Below are 21,454 nucleotides of genomic sequence, written 5' to 3' on the forward strand. Positions count from 1 at the left end.
TCAGCTAAAGCAAACATTTCTTTTTCCAATACAGAATCTTCAACAAAGCAGAAACTGACTGCAGCGCCTTGCAAGAGACATGCACACTGTTGCTTTTATTTCACTGAATTTGGGGGAAAAAAAAAAAAGGTTAAAACTACCACAACCAAAAAGTACATAAAATACAAAGACTGCCCATACGTAATCACTATTTTATGATCTGGAGAGTGCAGAAGTTTTGGGAAAAGTACCAAGTTTCTCTCCTGTTTGATACCCCAAGAAGTCTTATCCCCAGGGGTGGTCTGACAGGACCAAGAACAGACACCTGTAGCGTTGGAGCTGGGCCACTTCAAATGCAGCCTCTTCCAGTGACTGGAACTGTCAGTTCCAGCAACCAACACCAGTCCAACAAAACCCAAATTTTGCTATGTGCTTGGTCATACTTCTTTAAAACATTCCTTAAGTGCATAAGTGGCTTCTAAATCCATAACCACACTTACTTCAAAATTAGTCCTAAAACTCCTTCTGCAGGTTTATTCTCCCAGTTTATTGGTATCTGCTGACAGTGAATAAGCCTGCTGTTAAATTACATGTCAATATAAAAACCAGCAGCCCTATTTTCTCTCACCTTTGAAGGCCCACAGTTAAAAAAAATTAAAACACAGGCTTGAAGCTATATCATGTATTTGTAAATAAAATAACAGAACAAGATTACAAAGTATGAAATGAGCCCTTTCAGAATGTTTTAACTACAAGAGAAGTCAATGTTCAGTCCATTTTGTAAAGTTTTAAACAGATATCACTGAGGAATAGGATATTTCCATAAAACACATTTTTTAATGCTTTTTTAAAAAGCTTGGACCATATACAACAATTTCAGATGAAAAATTCCACACACACGCATTGGTTTGGTTACAGCTTCAGGGGTCAGTGCAGCACAGTGCAAGTTTCGTTCACAGATAAAAAGATATATGAAGTAGGTACAAGTACATTCTCAAAATATAGGATGCGATCTAACTCTCAGAAAGCCTTTTCCCACCACCGAAAGGTGCTGTAAAGCAAAACATATGGAAACCAAGGGGAAAGTACACAAGGAGATGGACTCTTTAATAAGACAAGTTAATATTTGACAGCTTAAGAAAGAGGAAACAATTGGATAAGGAAGAAAATTATTGTTAGTCATTGGAAAGTATGTACAAGAGGGGCTTGGACTTTGATTCTACAGAAAAACTGAAGCTAGCAAGTCTCCACTCCCAAAAGAGAAATACCAAAAGGTACAAAAAGTAAGCACTATTAACGCAAAATGCCTTCTCAGAACAGCCCATTTTCCCTGCTGCAGGGTCACCACTCCCTCATCTTTCAAGGAAAAAGTATATGCCACTCTATTTCCACTAATCTTTCAATATATACAATCTGGCAATTTTACAGAATCTTCCTGGTCCCAAGTCTGTATCAAAGTGTTTTTCCCTTTGTGCATTTATTTCTAAGTAGAGCAAATACTCCTCAGTGCTTCTAAAGAAAGCCTTATTTGGAGAAATTGTCTAGGCTAAAAATACTGATGCAATTTTCACCTGAAGCAATGTCTTGCAAAGTATGAATGTAGAGTGCCTCTCTATAGATGCTAAGTGCATCTTTAGCTACCAGAGATCTCATGGAGGGATACGGCTCTGAAGTACTTTGCTAAATTTTATAAAAAAATATGACTGACACTTTCAGCATACAGAATGGGAGACTAGTGCAACATGCAGCATTGATTGTTTATTCAATAAATACTTAACCCAATTATTGCCAACCAAGGCAAACAGTGCAGAAATTGTCATTTATAGATACAAAAGTTCAACATTTTTTTGTATAAAGTCAGTTGCTACTATATCCATACAACTATTTCAAAGAGGTTTTTCTGCTTCAAAATTGAGGTTATCATTATAAAAATACACAAACATATATTTGGGGGTTTAATATGTCTTTGCAAGTGTAAATTCTGCATTTATATGGGAACATGACACTTTTGTATTCTAGAAATTAAAGTGAACACTATGATAGAGACATTTTCTGCACTGACAATTTCATTATAGTCCTTAGATACATCTTTCTTGGTCCTGGGTATACATTTAAAATGAAGTAACTTGCATCTCACATTTATCCTGAGGTCAGCTGTGTAAAAAGAAAAGCTAGTTTTACAAGGATACTTGCAGGCTTCTTGTTCAAAATATGAGGTTATTTTTAAACAAGCCAATAAAACTCCTGGGGGAAAGAAAAAACCCAGTACTCTCACCAGTGTTTTAAGAAAAAATTTGTGACATCTTTGGGAATTTCTTCTAAAAATATGTAGGCTAGCACACCCAAATGCTGTATCACCCAACTAAAATTTCTGTATGCATTTACCAAATTTGAAACTCAGAAACTGTTCTGAAAATAAAGTATATAAATCCCCATGAAGAATCTCCCTAAGGTTCTCATCTTGAGATCCCAACCTACAATACAACTTCTGCAAGGAGAAAGTTGCTGAAGCCTGTGGGAATCTGCAGTCTTCAGGCCTGCCTGCACAGGTGAGGACGTACCATTTGGGACTCCATCATCCACTACGGGGTGCAGTTATGACCTTGTCAAAGCTCCACTTGGAACACAGCAGTTATTTTCAATAGCACCAACAATCTCTCTGATACCAGCATTTAGGCAAATACAGACATAAAACAGATTTGTTTCTTCCTGAATCAGCACAATTAGTACAAGGCACTGCTTGGCATAGGAAGTCATAAGTAACAGCAAAACAAGAGTTCCCAAGTTTTGTGACATTTAGGTTTGTGCATTGGATGACCTTCTAATTAATTATATACCATGGCTAGAAAAATAAGACAGTCTCCAGGATTAACAAAAACATCATCATCCCGTGCATGCTCACAGTTTTCCTCCCTAGTTCTGAAGAAACCCCACATAACATACCAATGTGAAACACTAAAAAGTATGGGTTGTTAAATTAAGAAAGTACATTCCATTCTCCAATCTTCCACAAAAGTCTAACCTAGACACAACTCAAGTAAATTAAATTGGAAAATATTCTAATAACATTTGCACCAGTCTATCCCTGCAGAGGAGGAAAAAAACCCAACTATTGTCTAGAGAATTCATAGATTGAGGCACAATGCAGTTGAAGATATTCAGGCATATTTCATGGCTAGAAAGGGATTTCTCTGAGGAATCTCACTACAGACTTCCCCAAAAGCAGCTCCATATGGTTTGAAACACAACTTGCAACACATGGAAAAACATTTGGTCCTTAATCGCTACTGTCTTCATCATCATCATCATCAGATACATCATTTAAAGATGACTTAGGTGACTGGCTGTAGGAGTCTGACCTAGTGGACTGACAAGCAGTCATCTCCCCCGTAGAAAGAAGATCATAGCAGAAGTCGCAGATTCTCACTGGCTTGGAAGACTGGCTTGGGAGCAGGAACCTCTTTTCCGAGCAAGGCCCGCACACGACAAAGCCGCACTTGCGGCAGTGGTGACGACGGTTGACGGGCGTAAACTTGGCTTTCTGACAGCGCATGCACACGGCGGCTTCCGAGTCCGGTACCCACACAGCTGCATGTTCATTGCTAGGGGTCTTCCCACTTTTGGAAAGCAAATCAGAAACACACTTATTTATGTGGTTCATCCACTCCGACTTCTCTGTAGCAGTGGCAGCATAAACCGCAAAAGACTTTGTTGGTGTCTTGATAAGCCACCCATTCCGTAAGTCTCCCTCATCCTGGATGGAATCAATAGTGACGTTTTCCAGTGGGATTATGTGCTGTTTGTTGTACTTCTTCTTCTGGATGACAATGTTACCATAAACAAGAATGTCATTGAACAGGAAGAACTGCCTTGCTTTGGGCTTCTTCCTACACAGTTTTGTTAGGACTCCCTCTCCAATCAGAACACGGCCAGGAATAGTGAGGGGTTGACCAGCTGCTCCAAAGCAGTTTTCTACTATACTTATTCTTCTAGTATTTGCCTCGCTGTTTGCCAAGCGATCCACCATCTTTCACAAGTATCCTAAAATCAGAAAAAAAAAGTTTGTTATTAGAAGAGGACTGAATTCAACAGTGAGCAGCCTTCCTCAAGGAAGGTACCAACCCTATATTTCTTAAAATATCTAACAGGACCTGCTGGCTGAGAGGCATTGACTTGGGCTAGATTTAAATAAGTATTAACACCTAAGAATTTTTAGCAACCGATTAGTCTTTTTTCCAAAAGTAAAAAATGTTCTATGCAGCTGACAGCTATCTTTATCATACAGACAGCACTTACAGCATTGCATTTGGGAGCCTCCAACAAACTAGTTCCTCTCAGTAAGGCTACTGCATCCTGGTTTAATGCTCATATTTCTCTGTATATCCTCCTGCACCTACTCCAGATAGCAACAGGAAATATCATCCATCATTTCAAATTCTAGTGCTACAAAAACATCAAGTTAACTGAGCAGCCTGGAGATCCACATTAGTTTTAACACAACAAACAAATTATATAATTGCTGTTCACATAGGAAACCACACTCCCCACACTAGCTCACTACTGCTCATTTTTTCCAGTATGTAAACCTCAAATCATGGGCCAAAACCATGATTCTACCTGCTGGAAACATTTTGTACAGGCCACAGCTTGCACACCCCACTACACCTGCTTTCATGGCAAACTCTTGAGCCAGGAACAGGGAGTGAGTCACAGCTGGTGGCTCATCACCTGCTTGCTGCTGCCTTCATTTTGCAGGAGTCCCACAGTCCCTCCCTTCTCACCTACATGAACCACATCTGCATCTATCACATTCAGGCAACCTACACAGAGGATAAGCCACAGAGCTCACAATTGCTCCTGAGAAACACTAAGTAACCTGCACAAGCTCAAAGTTTAAAAAAGATTACTTTTTATTTCAGGAAGTGCTAGTGAACTGTATGCTCCAATTATAGATTAAAGCCCCACCTTGTTGTTCCCCAAGTAGAAAATAAGATTTTTTTTTCTTGTGTGAGATAGCTAAGGCATCCAACAGGGAACTAAAATTAAGAAGTCACTATAGTGATTCATACCTTGGCAAACCATTCTTTAGCCCCTTTTGCCCTAGTTTCCCAAGCAGAAGTCTGGCAAAGGCAAATCCTGCCAGCCCAATCCAGATCTGCTCCCTTCAAATCCCTTGTGAGTACAGCCATGAACCTGAACTGTTGTGCTTGATGGAGCAGTGAGACATCTGGGAGAGGTAAGTACTATGGACAGAGTTTTTCTCAGCATGCTGAAGATGCTCCCCCATGCCTCACACAGGGCTGATGTTCTCAACACCCCTTGCTACAGCCATGGCTTTGGAATGGTGAAGAAGAGCAGAACAGCAAATACTCCAGTGACATCTACCTGTGCTTCACAACACAATCCCAAGCTGGGAAGCCCTCTACATCACCTACTTCTTCTTTAATCTGCACTTCCTGCCATCAATACAGCATCAGCCTACAACCAAGAGGAAACTGGGCTGAAACAAGGCTCACACTTGATGCAGCTCAGACTCCGTCGCTCTGCTACAACCCAATCCAGGCAATCTTTCTCCTATGAACCAAAGCACAGATACTTCCTTACAAGTTAGGGATGAAAGATCTCACCAGGCTTCACCTAAATAAGTATGTTACCTGTGATCACACAGATTTTATTCTAAATTACTGCTTTGAAAGTGTAATTAGTTTCACACTCAAGTAGTTTGAGAAGTGAGCTTGCAAAGATACAACTACCTTTTTTAAGCTCTGCACACATTATTTTGTATCCAAGTCTGACACTCAAGACAGAAAAACCTCTAAAAGTTATTTCTCAGCACTGTTTTTGAATTTTCTTTACATGTGTCACAGCATTAGTTACAATACAGGAGTATTGTGTTAACTGGTTTCATGGTTAGGAGAATTATAAAGCCACCAAATACAAAACAATTTTGATCTGCAGAAGGTGAAGAAAAATACAAACTGCCAAGTAAAAAGCAGTAAGAAGGGAATGGAAAAGAAACTAGGAGCTTTTTTTATGTGTACTTGCTGCTGTCCTAGGCTCCAAAAATCAAATTCAGGTGCCTGAATGCTGAAGCCCAGGATCTGGAATGACAGTTAATTGCCATTAACAGCCAAATAACTACTCCCATTTAACAACATAAGATAAATCAACAGCCTTTGCAGACATCAAAACCAAACCAACAGCCCTTCAAACTTAAAGCAAGGCCTCAGTCACAGGGTCAATCTAAAGTTATTTAGTAATCCCACGTTCTCTATGAAGTGGGAAAGGACATCTGTCATCAGAATGCAAAGTGGACAGCCCAGAAAATACATTTTTCTGCAGGTACAAATAAATATGCACCACTTATGAACTTACACTTTTATACAAATTATCTGCAAGTTACAGCAAGTTAAATGCTTTCAGTAGTCCACAGGGGGGAACACTACTCCCACCACACCCCCACAAACACAACCATATTGATGGGTTTCAGTGAAGCAAGCTCTTGGTGTGAAGTCACAGCCACCTGTAGGAAGCAGTCGCTGCTCCACAGCTCCAACTCAGCCACTGCACTCCCGGCCAATAAACTGCTAACTCAGTTCAAGGCCACTGCAAAAGCTTTCAAAATACAAGTCACCGGGAGAAGAAAACAAGAGCGGAAAAAAACTAAAGGTTTTAATTAACTGTTCCCTAGGACAATTTAAGAGAAAACAACTCCAACCAAGATAATTTAATAATCATCATGGCTTGAAATCAAGAGACACGGCTCCAGAACTTGTGCTGAAGACTATTTTGAGCTTGTTGTGAAAATAATCACTAACTGGACCTTAAGCAAGAATCCTGGGAAAGTTAAGGACTATTACGAAAGACAAGATAAATTGCATCTCTTCTAGATTGAAACTTTTTTCTGTGATGGATAAACATTACCACCTGCCAGCCTCAAGGCCATAAATACCAGAGACTGCTGCTGCCAATTCCACCCTTCCAAGGCATTAATTGTTTTTTCCCACATTAACAGACTGTACTTTTTAGAATAAGCATTCAGATATTTGTCTCTTGAGTTTTTAAAGAACTAAAAATTAAAAATCCATCTGAAATCTTATGCATGATAATGCTCATATACCTTCACTAGCCTTTTCTGAGAAAGGAAGTTGAGAAATGGATGGAAAACTACCTAAAATACATCCTGATTACAAATAATCATGAAACGTGACCAAAGTAGACCAGAAATACAAGAGAAGACATCCCTAACTGACAGGAATGCACCTCTTCCTCTCATGAGCACACTGACCAAGGAGATTTAAATATTGTCTGGACACACGAAGGAACTTTTAACCCCAAGATGTCACAGTCCAAAAGCAAAGTTATCAATTACCAGTCTTTAAAAATTACAATCTTGTCTTAAAGCATATTCAGATCTATTGTAAGAGATAGCAGATCATCATGCCCTGGAACTGGGTGGCAATATCCTCCTCTCTTCCAGCTAAAATTTATTGTGAAGTTTCTACTGCTGGCCACCATGAGAAGCAGACACTGGATTACTGCCCTGAAGATGCAAGATCTCAAGACCTGAGCAAACAAAGTGATTCCTGATTGACGGCAAACTGCTGAAAACATGCCCAAATCCTTCCTCAAGCAAGTGAGGAATAAACAGAACTACAGGCTTCAAAATAAAAGTTAGATAGCCCTACTTAAGGGGAGAGTGTCTTACACATAGTCTCAGTTTATGGATACTGTGAAATCATTCAGACTTCCATCATATGTGTCTAATTTCACACTTCTGGCACACAAACTCCTAATGTCCTAGAAGTTCTGAGGCCATTATACAGGGTAGATCCATTTGTGATGGACTGATGGTCCTCACAGACATCAGATTCATGTACTGTGTCCAGACGGCAGCACAATACTAGCTGCCCATCAAAACATTACAAAACCCGCCCCCAAACAAACCAAAATAACATAAACAGGTCACTTTGTAAGTAGCTACAAAGAGCTACTTCACAAGCAGGGTTTAGCAGCCTTTCCAAATAAATCTCAACTCTCAAAATGCTGCAACACCTTCCATTTGTCCCTCACACACACACACACACACACACACACACTCTTAGTACCTTTCACGTTGAAAATGCTGGGCAAAGGCTTTCATTTCCATGGCATAATATGCTATTTAAAGGTGACAAAATATTTCATGACACAGAAAGCCCCAACTCTTCTACAACATAAAGAACTGTTTTTGACATTTAAGTTATTTTCCCTTTTATTCACAAGAACCTTCTAGAGAAAGAACAATTCTGTTATCAAGATAAAGATCTTCTTGCTCCTCTATTTCAGTCCAGTTTTACACTTGTATCCTGTTGATGAGAACAACCACCTTCAATGTGATCAAACAATAGACTGAAATTTTTGGAGAACTAACAAGTTATCCACTTACCTAAAACACAATCCATGCTGAGGAAGTAATGCACTTAATACAATTATTAACATTCCAAACTACTGCAGCAGGAAAATAATTCTATTAGGGTTGCTGTGCACTGACAAGTCACTTTCCACATAATTTTTATTTCCTGCCACTGTATCCTGGAGACCAAACCAATGATCTCCCAGGACTCAATGCTTCTACAGATCTCATTTAAAATAGAATGCTTATTTCATATGTTAGCTCTGCTTGTGATAGTGGCCAGACTAAACTGCACAGAATTGCTGCAGCTGAGGACAGACATAAGGAGTCAACCAAAAAGACTACAACCCTGACTGACATAGTTACACCCAATTCACTACCAGTATATTAGCACTGTAGCAGTTAGCATTAGCACCATAAGCAGAACCACAAATAGCAAAGGTGCTGGAGGGGAGAAATGAGATGAAAAAGCTGTTATGGCACAGTGATGCAGACTGCGTACAGCTCATCACAAAAACATTTCCTCACCCCAGCTCAGTGCATGCTACCATCACAACCAGCACTCCCTTCAGGCTGTAGGACAGGCACAGAGGGTGTGCAGGAGGGAGACACAACCCAAATTCCCAAGTTTCTTCAGCAAGACAGCAGAACTGGCAGTGTTCCATTACCTCTGGCTTGGGCAAGAACAAATCAAGTCCAGTGTACAGTCCCTGCTAACAAATGTTAATTAATAAGCATCTAATTTTAGCATTATTTTTCTTCAACACTCCTTCAAGGGAGAAAAATATTACTGGTCTTGTTATAACTGTCAGTTCATCTATCATCATCTTTGGAATTAGCTATTAGAGGCTGTTAACAACTACACTTAACACACTGCATTAATACAAACCAGGCAGTCTGTATTTCTCAGAGCCATGGTATCAGGACACAGGCAGTTAATCCACTCCTATGAATACTCATAGTTAAAGTGACAGCTTTAAAGAAAAAGAAGCATATTTAAGCTGCTGCAAAAAGCACAAGAGCACAGAACTAATCACAAAGAGGCCCATCCAGTCCTAAAACTGCAGCAGGATCCTGGATGTTTCAAAGCCAGATTCAGTAACAAGTCCAATAAAAAAAGTGTCACTAACCATACCATCAGAATGGCCAAGTGAGATCTAGATATGGGTGCACTGAAGCAAATGCAGGGAATAGAGAAGAGTCCGAAAGGGAGGAGTACAAAAAGGAATAAAGACAGAAAAGGCAGAAACAGCAGATCTAAATCAAAGCATGTTATACCTTGCCACCCAAAAAACTTCTAAATAATTATCCAGTTGTCACAGAGAGCCCTTGTTCTCACACCTGCACATACATAGCAACTATGCTACACCACATACATTCAAATTAACCAATTCTCCTTCTTACCTAAAGGTATGATTCATAAAAAGTTTCTAAGTCTATTAATAGCAGGCAAAAGGTACAGGTTTTATCATGTTTGACTCCACAACTTGAAGGTTCTGAATAAAACAGAAATTTCAAACAGAAATTCATTTTGCTTCATTATACTTTAATCACACAACTTAAACATATATGAAAGGTAAAGAAGAACAACAAAAAATTTTGCAAGACAGAAACAAGTAAATTGTAAACCAAAGACAGACAAGAACTATTTGCAGACTAGATATCTAATGTGCATTAAATTACTGTTTTGTAAGATAACTCATTATTTGGATCCACAGAGGAAAATATCACACTCTTCCTAAAAAGAGTTAATCAGGTAGAATCAGTCATTTAGGTACAAGGAAGTATTTTAGTAACAAGTTTCAAATAATCATTATATATTATCACATCAGACTCATACAATTTTCCTCCCACACTTTACCTATGCAAGGAAGACAGGCTAATTTGAGTTATAGTTACATAAACACCAACAATTAAGATACCCAGAACCCTCATACATCCCTCACTTAAAGTTCTGTCTGAAACAGTAGTATCACTACTTTTTGTGGACAAACTTCCAGCTATAAAGGCATCTCAGTACTGTAATACTACTGTCAAGTAAAACACAAGTGTAAATTTCTGAAGTGCAACCTGTTTAAGGAAACTTATCCGTGTTTAATGCACTGAAAATAGTTTTAGTGTGGACAATTTCTGAACTAAAAACATGCACAGCAGATCTGATACAAGTGAGAAGACAAATCAGTATGTTTTAAATCTTACTTCAGCCTCCTACCCTGCATCCTTCAGTACATCCAGAGAAGGATGATATTGACACTTGTCCTGGCTGGCAAAATTACATTTTCTATGGACTTGGATCTCATCAGTTGTAATCAGAATCCAAGCCACAAGCCACCTTTATGGCCCTTGACAGGCAGGGCCAATAACAGCTAGATTAAACATAATATAAAAAGAGGCATTTAATTAAACTTTATTTCTAAAATTCAGCATGTAAAATAAAATACTGAGAAAAATTAGGTGTTAAGTATCCATCAACCCATTTTTTAATGTATTAGAATTTAATTCAATTGCCTACACTTACATAAACACATCTGTAACAATTAACTGATGGCTTTTTTAGTATTAATTATATATTTGCATTATTCACCAGTTGCTTTATATTAAATAGCTTAAAGACCAATTTGAGCATAAAGTTAAGTCAAATAAAAACAAATTCACCCACAAAAATATTATGTTGATAGGAGATATGAGTATGACAAATGTTTTCTAAAGGTCTTATCACTGCTAAAAGCTGACATGACAGCAACAACTAAATGCCTGTCCTGTGCTGGAGCTAGGTGAATGCTATTTAAAACATAACACAACTGTCACTTAAAGAGAAATACAGCCTTCTAACAAGCAGTTCTCTTAATGATTATCTTCAAAAAAGTATTCCCCAAACTGTTGTATTTAACAGTCTTGCTATCATTACCATAACCAGCTGTTAAGGATATAGAGGATAAGCCTGATGAAATATCAAAGATGTACCAAGTACAACAAAAAGCTTCATCGCAATACCGAAAAGAAAAAGCAGAGGTATTAAAGAGACTTCATCAAGGTAGAGATGATAGCAGGAAATGAGACAATAAGATCCCTCTGAACTTCAGCATAGTCTTTATCCAGATAATCACTTCTGAATGACCTGGTTAATGACTGCAGTGTTCAGAAAGGTACTGATAGTGGTACAGAAACTTTGACTTCATTTACAGACAAAAAACAAACAAAAAACAACAACAAAAAAAACACCAAATAACCTCTTCCTTATGGCAATTTAAGCTGTTAGCTGTTGAATCTTCAAACCATTTCCCATACTCTTAATAAATACTGGTATTTATTAAAGGTAAAAAAGCTGCAAGATAAAACACTAGAAAAGATGATGGCAACACTAAGGCTTCTTCAGATTACAGTGCAAAGATGCTTGCAACATTTTATTCTGAACATATTCTGAACACTATAAAGAAACAGTGTAAGCAGAAATCAGTAGCACACTGGCAGGAAAGAGGGTGTTACTGTGGATCTCTCCCAAGTCTCATTTTATGATTCTCATATTTTTAGGATTTTCTATATAAATGCATTTTTTTTCTTTCCCCCATGAAGACACATCTTCCTATATTGTGCAAGCCTGTGGAGCAATGGCTCCAGTGTGGGGAAACACAGATTAGCTAACTCGCCCCCTTACTGGTATATCCAGTATGACCCAGCAATCTTAACCCTTCATTTGTCTCAACCTGTTGGCCTATGCTGTGGCATCCACCACAGAAACCATGCCGCAAATATGTTAACAGCAACCACATTACTTCATACTGTGCAGCCTGTGAATACTCTGCCTTGACAAAACTTTAGAAACCTTCGGATTATTTCTGAGTCCAGCATATAGTCATGTCCAACTATATCATGAAAGTCATGAAAGGAAATCCATCCATTTGTCTGGTTGGATGTCATCATAAACCTGTAATTACTATAATGATCCATATGACAGTTCATACAAACTATAATTAACTGTTTTGTTTTTAACTTCTGCACATGACTGTCACAAAGCAAATCCCACTAAAATTCTTCTTGAAAGTACATTGTAGAAATTTTTGTTTTAACTGGCTGACATCTTATAGCAAATTACAGTTAATTTTTGTATAATCTAATTTCTATCTTACAAGCAAGGACTGCTCTTTCACTTCAGTTGACCAGTTGTGTAATAATTGCTCATATAATGTAAATCATTCTAAATGCATAACAACAAAAAACCTCACTTTATTATCAAACCTGTATGGCAAATGCATTGCTTTTCAAGTTTGCATTACCCAAATAAGTTGGGGATTCCTGAGTTAAGACTGCCTAGAAATGCCAATTCTATCTTCAGGACAAGAGATCATTTCTAGGGAGATCTTTCAAGATGTATGACCTTATATTCCCTAACCCACTCAGAAGCTCATTTGGGTACAGAAAGCTATTTTTAGCAAAAGACTGTTTATTTTGCCAAGCAGCATATGTATTAGCACAGTAAGAGCAGAGCAATGCTGTTTTACTATCCAGGTTACTCTGCTGAACAATTGACACACTCCTTGAGCTGCTGTATGCAGGCAAAACTGTCTAAGTTCTGCATATTAGCTGCTCACAAGGTTTGGTATTTAACACCATAAACCTCAGCTGGAAATAGAACAGCAGCTTAAACTGCTTGTAAACAGAAAGTCCAACTCCCACATCCAGAAGAGTTATAATTCTAAGTAATCATAGAGGAGACACAAAGAAAATAAAGGCATGCGGAAGAGGGCTGTCCCACCAGACAGTCTGGCCTGTTTTAAACCTGCCCTGCACGAAGGATGAGAGGAACCACCTTGGCCACAAGGCCACGTGCAGGAACAGCAGCACCCCTGCTCCAAGCAAGAAACATGTGGCACCCATGAAAGAAAGAGAAATACTGCGTTAAGAGCTGCTCCCACTATCTTCTCCTGCTTGGAGAAAACATGAAAGGAGGAACATTCTTGTAAGAGGTCCAACTTTTTAATGAAATGCAAGCAGTACTGAAGGGTTTGTACCACAGGGAAGTACATGATCAGGAGGCCTCAATTCACTCCTAGACCAATTGGTAGGGGCTGTATTTCCCTTCTGTCCCCTGCAGCACAGCAAGTCATCCCTGAATGCCTCTTAAGGGAGAAGATACCTCACTGCAGAAGTCCAGGAGGAACATTCTTGTAAGAGTTCCAACTTTTTAATGAAGTCAGCTGCTTATTACCACTGTCAGGCTTCTATTTACAATAAACCATGGTAGCTGGTACTGTTTTTGTCTTCTGATAAAGACAGAGCTGCTGCTGGGAAGAAACACATAATTCTCCATCCCCCACCTGGTAGTCAGGGGTTAGAGCAAACAGAGCAACTATCTAAACTAACTTCTCTGTGTCCTTACCAAGCTCTTGATAAGTTGAGCATTTTCCAAGCACCTACACAGGCTTACCTGGCTTTAAGCAGCACTTTGGGAGCTGAGATGCTGCCACATTTAGATGAAGAAATTCTTAACACTGTCCAAGATGTGAAAGAGGAGGTGGCTAGCACAAGCATGTGAAATAGCTAGCATTAAAGGAATTGTTATAAAAGTAACCAACAAAAAATATACAAAAAAAAAAAAAACCAAACCACAGCACACAGCCAAAAAACCTGAAAGCTTGAATTCTGCAGAGATGAACAGGCAGGCCTGATCCACCATGAATAATGCTCAACTTTAACGAACTCATCTCTCAAAGCACAGAAAGCAAGATCCAGGCAACTACAGGCACAGCAAATACTTGCAGCTGTCAGCATACTAAAACAGGGATAAGTGAAAAGGCTGATATTTTGTATACCTAAAAATTATGTATTAACAAACTACGTGACACAAGTGTGCCCTTTAAAATTAATTAACAAACAACTGACTAAAAAAGTCCAGTATTCAGATCAAGTTTTTGTTGTCATGGGAAAACACCTTAGTATTTTGACTTGCCATTTAGGAGCACTAAATGTGGTTTAGCTTAACTTATGGTGCTAGCAAACTGCATCTTTCATCTTAACCAAAGCACTGGGGACATATACCAGAGTACAGTTTCAAAATCAATTTCCACAGAGCTAAAGTTCAAAAAAGCTGAAATTTGTTCTAAAGTTTTCCACAGTTCTAAGTATATAAAAGACATCAGAAGAAACACAGACAACAGATCAACCCCTTTGAAATGAGCCTGAAGAGTCAAGGGCAGAGGACAGCAGCCTGGGATTCTGCTCCACCTCAAGAAGCTCCAGGAGACACAAACCCCATCTACTGGGTCGGTTCCTAAAAGATCACTTGACCGGGCAGTGATACCAAACACTGGGATGTATTTTTCTGTTTACAATTTAATGTTTCCCTACTCCAACTGTTTAGCTGTTTGGAGAGTCTCTCCCACAAAATGTTACTCTCCAGTTTGGCAGCAGGGACTCACCCCTCCCTTCCAGGCTGCCTGGACAGGCGCCGGGTGTGCCCCTCCCATCCAATACACTACTTTTCAAGGAACAGCTTAACTGGTGATAGCCCACTTCGGCAGCACCGGGCCACACATCTGGACAGCTGGGCTAGCAAATTACTTGACAGATATATACACTTAACATTAAATGGACATTGGGTGAGCGACATGAAAAAAAAAAAAAAAAAAAAAAAAAACCACAGTCAAAAGGACCTGACCAATTTCTGAGCAAGCTAGATTCTACTTCAGCTTTATCAACCCAGCATAACAAAGAGAACCCACTGCATCAACACTTTAAATTTTAGAAAAGACCTATTTAAATTCTTTTGAGGAGGGGACACAGCATCATTAGTATAGAAAAACACAGATGCAGCTGTTCTACAAGAACTACTGCCAAATCCATCTTGCAAGCAATTTTCCAAAACCAGATTGGCTGTGTGGTTTGTTGTTGTTGTTATGGATTATTACAGCACACATGGAGGTAACTTGTTAATGGCTACCCAGACCATCTCACGGTCAATGTGAAAAAGAGGATTTGGTTTCCAGTGACTGAAATAAATTGTATTTTTCAGCATGCTTCTTGCAGCAACTTTAACTGAAAAGTACAGAACATTTACAGAAAGATCGCCATGCATCTGTAAGACACAGACTATACATGAAAAATAGCACCTCCTGGATCTCAGGGCACCTGCTTGTTTCAGCACCTGAGAGCTACCAGACCAGCTACATATTCCAAAGACCTTCATCAGTTTCACAGAATTTATTTTTCCTTTTTTTTCCCCACAAATGCAAACCTGTGACACACCAGCCCGTTCAGTGGCTCACACATTTTTATTAGGTACAGGTACTTAAGCAAGATAGTGTTTAAAATAAAAAGCTTTCTCTTTTAAGTTTTCTTCAGTTCACTTTCATTACCATTATGAGAGAAGTTACTAACTTCAGTAACAGTCTAACAAGGACTAGAGGACAGGTAATAATTCACAGCATGACCACACTGGAGTTATCAAGTAGTCAGAGCCATTAATTTTCTACAAAGTACTACAATACAAAAGGACTTTCACTTTTAGCAAGCCATGTTTTAAAAGAGAGCAAAGTTTTCCCATGGAGTCTCACAATTTACAAGCACAGCAAAACATCATTGCTACTTCATTTTTATTATATCAATTTTTTTTCATCTGCATATGTTCTTTGAATCCTGTTATAAGAAAAGAACCTGCACAACAAAGAGGTTTCTTTTATCAGCTCAGTAATTTTAAGCATTTCCACAAAACTAAACAAGACAAGCCAAGTAACAACACTCAACCTTCTCTTCTCTGAGCAGGTGCAATCACCTCAACTTTCTCCTGGTCCTGACCTACCTAAGCTAAGAAATTTCTACTTTAAGAGGTAACCCTAATAATATATTATACTGTAGAAATACCTTCAGGAGGCCAGGCAGCTGATCACTGACTTAACAGGATCAGACAAAACACTGCTGAAGCACATTTTCAATATTATAGTAGGAAAAACAGAACATACAGACATACTGAACTTTTTCAAATTCTTCACTCCGTAATTAAAAAAAGCTTCAAGTAACTTCTACCACTAGTTCACCAGCAAGAATGGACTAAAGACAAGTAAGACTGCTTGCAGGGAATCCTTTTCCTACTATTTAAAACCCCTGAAACAAGTTGCCCAAATTGGTAACAAAAATGGCTCACACCCCAGTAACCATGTGCAGAGCTGGCATCGGGACATCCCAGAGGTGCAGGCAGCCAAAACACAGCTTAGGGCTGGAATCAAACTACATGTGATTTTCAGAAAGCTTGACAACACTGAAGTGCTGCAATCACGGACCTGTCACTGCTGATCCCCAGCAGTATTTAAAATATATTTATCCAGCATTACTTAAAAACATGTAAGCCAATATGGCAAGGGTTGAATTCTCTTTCTGAGCAAGGGACATAAGACCTTTCTTACGTCAACATCTTATGCTACCTGGTGACACATGCATGAATGATGAAGGTCTAGAAAACCAACATCTGACAGCTATTAATAAAAGCCAAAAGGAAAGCTATAACAATGATACCATAAATAAAATTAGTCAATCTTCAATGTAACCAGCCTTTCAAACATAACCTGTGTGTTAAAAGGGCAGTTCACTTGCCTCAATGCTGTTAACCTAGATCAGAGAGAGGGGTAGAGGGGGAACTAATCACTGTCACACACAGCTTTCAGAACAGAAGTACACTGAAAATCACTCTCAGAAGTTTTACATTATCAAGTATTGACAGCTAAGGCAGGAGAAATTTAAAGCAAGAGGAGAAGGGTTAAAACAAGGAGTTATTTCCTAAGAGAACCCGTTAATCACAGCAGCTTACTGTAGGTGATGGCCTTCCTGGGAAATGCATTCACTGGCCCTTTTCCCTTTCACTGCTTGTCAGATGTGTTTGATTTTAGTTACATGGAAAGCAACTTGAGTACAGACTATATAGAGGACAACTGGAAAAACTGCACAAAGGTTTGCACTGAAGTTAACCTGCACAAGGAAGATGCTGACAACCTGAACAGCTGCGTGTATGGTACACTGTTAATTTGGTTAGCAAATTATGTGTACACTTTAGAAATGCAGATGTTAAAGAACATGCTGTAACTTTTCCTTCTTCAGAAGGCATACTAAGCACTTAAAAGCAAAACAGTTACATCTAGACTATATACTGGAAGCATAAGAAGCACTTAAAGAAAGCTAAAGCTGCTGATACAAAGATCATATTTATCACTATTTAGCAGCCCCCTGTGTCTGTTTGAATCAGTAAAATTTCTCAAGAGATTGCCTCTCCACACAGTAACTAACTGTTTGCATGTCATCTTATTACATTCACCCACATTCTTACAACCCTCTTTACACTGGGGATTGGAGGGCAGGGTGATGCAGCAATAACATTCCTGTATTTTAAATCCCTAACTTTCAACTGTTTTTTTTTCTTCTTTTACAGTCTGACAAATGCCAAAATCCTGCTACATTACATACACAATACGCTTAATACTGTTTTACTGTAAAATAAAATTATGCAAAGAGAAAAAATAGAAAATCGCTCCCACTTTATTTTTAAAATCCTTAGATTATTTACTTTAACAAGCTAAAAAAACCAACCAAATGAACAAAAAAAATATTATGCCCAAAGAAGCAGTACTCTTACCTATGAATGCAACTAAAGTCAACATGTGTGCATTTTTGACTGTGTAGCATTAAAGTGGCAGGCTGAAAAACATGCAGTACTCTTCTGTTCAATAATACTTCTGCACAATAATATTTATTTTCATAAAGAGAATCTTTGTCCTATGTCATGGTTTAACCGTCGGGGGTCACTCCAAGTGTCAGTATCCAAACCTGACCACTGATTGGTTTGACCCCAACTCCCTGAGAAAAATCACTTCCCTGTCAAACCAAAAGTCTCAATCAAGCCATTTCTCATGTGTACAGACTCATTTATTTCAACTGGACTACTCTTGCAGCCCTGAATTTGCAGGACTCTACTTGCTAACATAATTATATCTTACAGTTCACAACAACAATAAGATAATCTTTAGTAAACATATTCTACCACACCTATCTACAGAGTAGCTTTTCGCCCGCCTCAACTACAAAAACAAGCCCTCCAATGAATCATGAAGACAAAAGTTATCCTACAACAGCAAACTTGGCACTTGCTGCATTAGGGAGAAAGCTTTAAATACTTTTTCTATTTCAGAAATCCATATTTGCCTGTATGCATTCTCTTTTGGAATATCATACTTTCATCCAAATACTGAATTAATTCAGGAAAGTAGTAAAATATACATATATAAGCATAATCTGTAACTTAAAAAAAACACAGAAATTAAATGGAAAAAAGTAATCTTGAATATGAACACAGCTTGAAATAAGTCACAAATGTACTTTTACCATTTGAAGCTGTACAGAATAAGGTTTCATTTCCTAGTATCAAAATAAAAAAATTTTATTTTTACCTACCATCATCTAAGAATCATATTAGTTGATAGTACTGGGATTTCCTTATTTGACATCACCCATTAATAAGTGCACTTTAAGAACAAACACTGGCATGACATTAGTTTGCTAGGACACCACTTCCAATATTTTATCTAACATATATTTTCAGAAAATGAGGTCTGCAAGTACTAAAAAATTCAACTCTGCCTTATCTATGTGCTATGCCTTGACCCTAAGCTTTCACTTAAACACCTCTAGCCCTCTTTGGTGAAGACAAGCCACTAAAAATGCTGTAAGTGTATGAAACCAGTGTTTGTATTCTGCCATAACTGCTCTCATGGGGCTTTTGGCAATGCTCTGTCACATTATGCCTCACCTGAAATTGCAGTTCCATCTCTTTACTGCTCTGAAACTATCCTGCATCCACTAAGCACAACAGTGAAATTTAAAAGTCACCATACCTTTTGAGTATAGCAAACATTTTGCCAATGATAATTTTTGTAAACTAAAGGGCTTTAAGATACTATGGATAAATCCTTCTGTCACTCTGGGGACATGTCTAATTACTATGGTTAAAGCTCAGCCCTTGATTTAAGGCTAACAGAACAAAGCTCTAGCTGAAAAAATATTTCAGCACTGCATCTAATGAAAACTTGCTTTTCAGGTGAAAAGATGCTACTCTCTTTCCACATAATACAACAGAGGAAACAGAACCAGCTTCTCCAGCTAAAAATTTCTACACAACAGTTTTCATATAGTTTTTAAGGGACTTCCTCTATGTGGGTTTGTATGTAGAGCAAAACTCAGACACATCAAACGGCACACAGCTGATCTGCATTCAGAAGGAAGAATTTGGGACTCAGGCATACAACACTTCACTTTCACTGTTGTTTTCAACAAAATTGGTGGCACTAAAACTCTTGGAAAAGTATTATTTAAGAAACTGAGCTAATATAAAAGATACTTTACAACACTGGGATTCCTATTACCCACTGGGATTAGTCAACAGTTTTTAGATTAGAAGCTAAAAGCAAAAGCACTGCCTTCTGAGCTAAAGAACCGATTCCATTCTGCATTGCTGATGACTGCACACAAAGCAATTAATCTGCAGGATCTCAGCACCAATTACACTGCTGCTTTTAAATACTTCCCTTCTTTCAGACGAGCATCCCTAAAATAATTCAATATACAAGTATCAGAACTTAAGATCTGGATATTTAAGTTCTCCTTATTTCAGGAGAGAAAGAGGAATTTGCAGTCAGTTCTGAAACAGATTCCTGTGTTGTGGGTCTGGTTTTAGAGTCACTTTGCCTACTGTATTAACCTCATCTGACCTTAAGCTGTTAGGCACATTGAATCTTCAGATATAGTGTTTCTCAAATAAGCACCAACCCTTTCAGAAACTCTTAGTACAGCCTGAGGACAGCCTGAATTAAAACTTAATGATGCTTCTGGAACCATTTCCTTCAATTCAGCCAAAAGACGATTCCTGATCTGTGGTTAAGGATATAAAAGGTCCTTTTGGTTATCAACAACCATTGCACTGATGCTTTATGTCAAAACTCGAGTTACAGCTATTTCCCTCAGCAGGAACAAAGCCGATGCCAGGACGTGCTGCTCAGTAGAATCACCCATCGCCTTCTTGCCGCGATGAGCAGTTTTGCCATTTATAAACATGGGTGCCTATGAACATAAGTATTTCGAATGAGGCGAGAGCAAAAACATGCAGCTGTCTTTTCTCGAGCTACTTTCAGAAAACAGCTCATAAACCATACGTAGCTCTGGCAGACCAGTTACATTCCCCTCAAAATAGGTGAATTTCATAGAGGAAAAAAAAATAGCACCTTATGCTCGCAGCCGCACGACTCGCGGTTCCGCTGTTTTCTCACAACAGTGTCAACACTGTTCCGGCGACTCGCTCCGAGATCGACACGGAGTTTCAGCGGGCGAGCGAAGGGTCGGGGGCAGCGCGGCCCCGCCAGGCCGCCGGGGCAGGAAGCGCCCTCCGCCCGCCCGCCCGTCCCGCCGCCTCAAGGCGCCTCGGCGGAGTCACGAGCCGAGGAGTTTCGGGCACTTACGTAACGCCGCGGGGCCGCCGCCGTTGTTGTTTCTCCCCTTTCCCGAAGACGAACTCGTTTCCGAGACCCCCCAACTCTCTCAGTGTCCTGGGACAAGGCAGCACCCGCCGCCGTCGCTTCCTTCCCCAGGTCCTGCCCGCCCCGCCGCCTCCCGCCCTGCCGGCGGGACGCGGCGCTGCCCCAGCCCCGCGGCGGGACAGCGGAGCCCAGCGCCGCCTCCCACCGGGGCGCTCCTTCCCCCCCAGGCAGCCCCCGGTTCCCAACATGGCCGCGGGAGAGCGGCCGGAGTCCCGGCGGAGAAGAGCTCCGCGAGGAAAGTTTCCCTCTCGCCCCCCGGCCGCCCACGACTCGAGCCGATTCTCGACCGCCCAGAACGCGGCCGGACAGCGCTGCTCACCCGGTACACCCCGCTCCAGCCGCCGCCTGCCCTATTCGCCGCACGGCCGCGGTCATACACCCCGCGCCGGGGGACGGGCTCCGGGACACCGCCCGGCGGGGCGGGGCCGCCGCCATCTTGGGCGGGAAGGAACAGCGCCTCAGCCCCGAGCCGCCCGGAGAGCCGCCCTGGGCGGGCCGGCGGCGGCGGCTCGGC

General features: G+C 39.9%; 1 protein-coding gene across 6 annotated transcripts; it reads right to left on the minus strand.

Moving 5' to 3' along the window:
- Nucleotides 1–646: 646 nt before the first annotated feature.
- PLEKHF2 (pleckstrin homology and FYVE domain containing 2) lies at nt 647–21,399 on the minus strand. 6 transcript variants are annotated; one of them, XM_068184494.1, is made up of 3 exons: nt 21,260–21,333; nt 20,416–20,467; nt 647–4,020 (listed from the first exon to the last, which is right to left on the minus strand). In XM_068184494.1, exon 3 carries the CDS (start codon nt 4,004–4,006, stop codon nt 3,257–3,259), a length of 750 nt encoding a protein of 249 aa, XP_068040595.1. In that variant the 5' UTR covers nt 4,007–4,020; nt 20,416–20,467; nt 21,260–21,333; the 3' UTR covers nt 647–3,256. The 6 variants fall into 6 exon arrangements, with proteins under 6 accessions (XP_068040595.1, XP_068040578.1, XP_068040588.1 ...); XM_068184477.1 differs by lacking the exon at nt 20,416–20,467 and having other exon boundaries at nt 21,260–21,399; XM_068184487.1 differs by lacking the exons at nt 20,416–20,467; nt 21,260–21,333 and adding an exon at nt 20,863–21,017.
- Nucleotides 21,400–21,454: the final 55 nt, after the last annotated feature.

Source organism: Anomalospiza imberbis, chromosome 1 (assembly GCF_031753505.1).
Source record: "Anomalospiza imberbis isolate Cuckoo-Finch-1a 21T00152 chromosome 1, ASM3175350v1, whole genome shotgun sequence".
In the NCBI taxonomy this organism is placed as follows: domain Eukaryota; kingdom Metazoa; phylum Chordata; class Aves; order Passeriformes; family Viduidae; genus Anomalospiza; species Anomalospiza imberbis.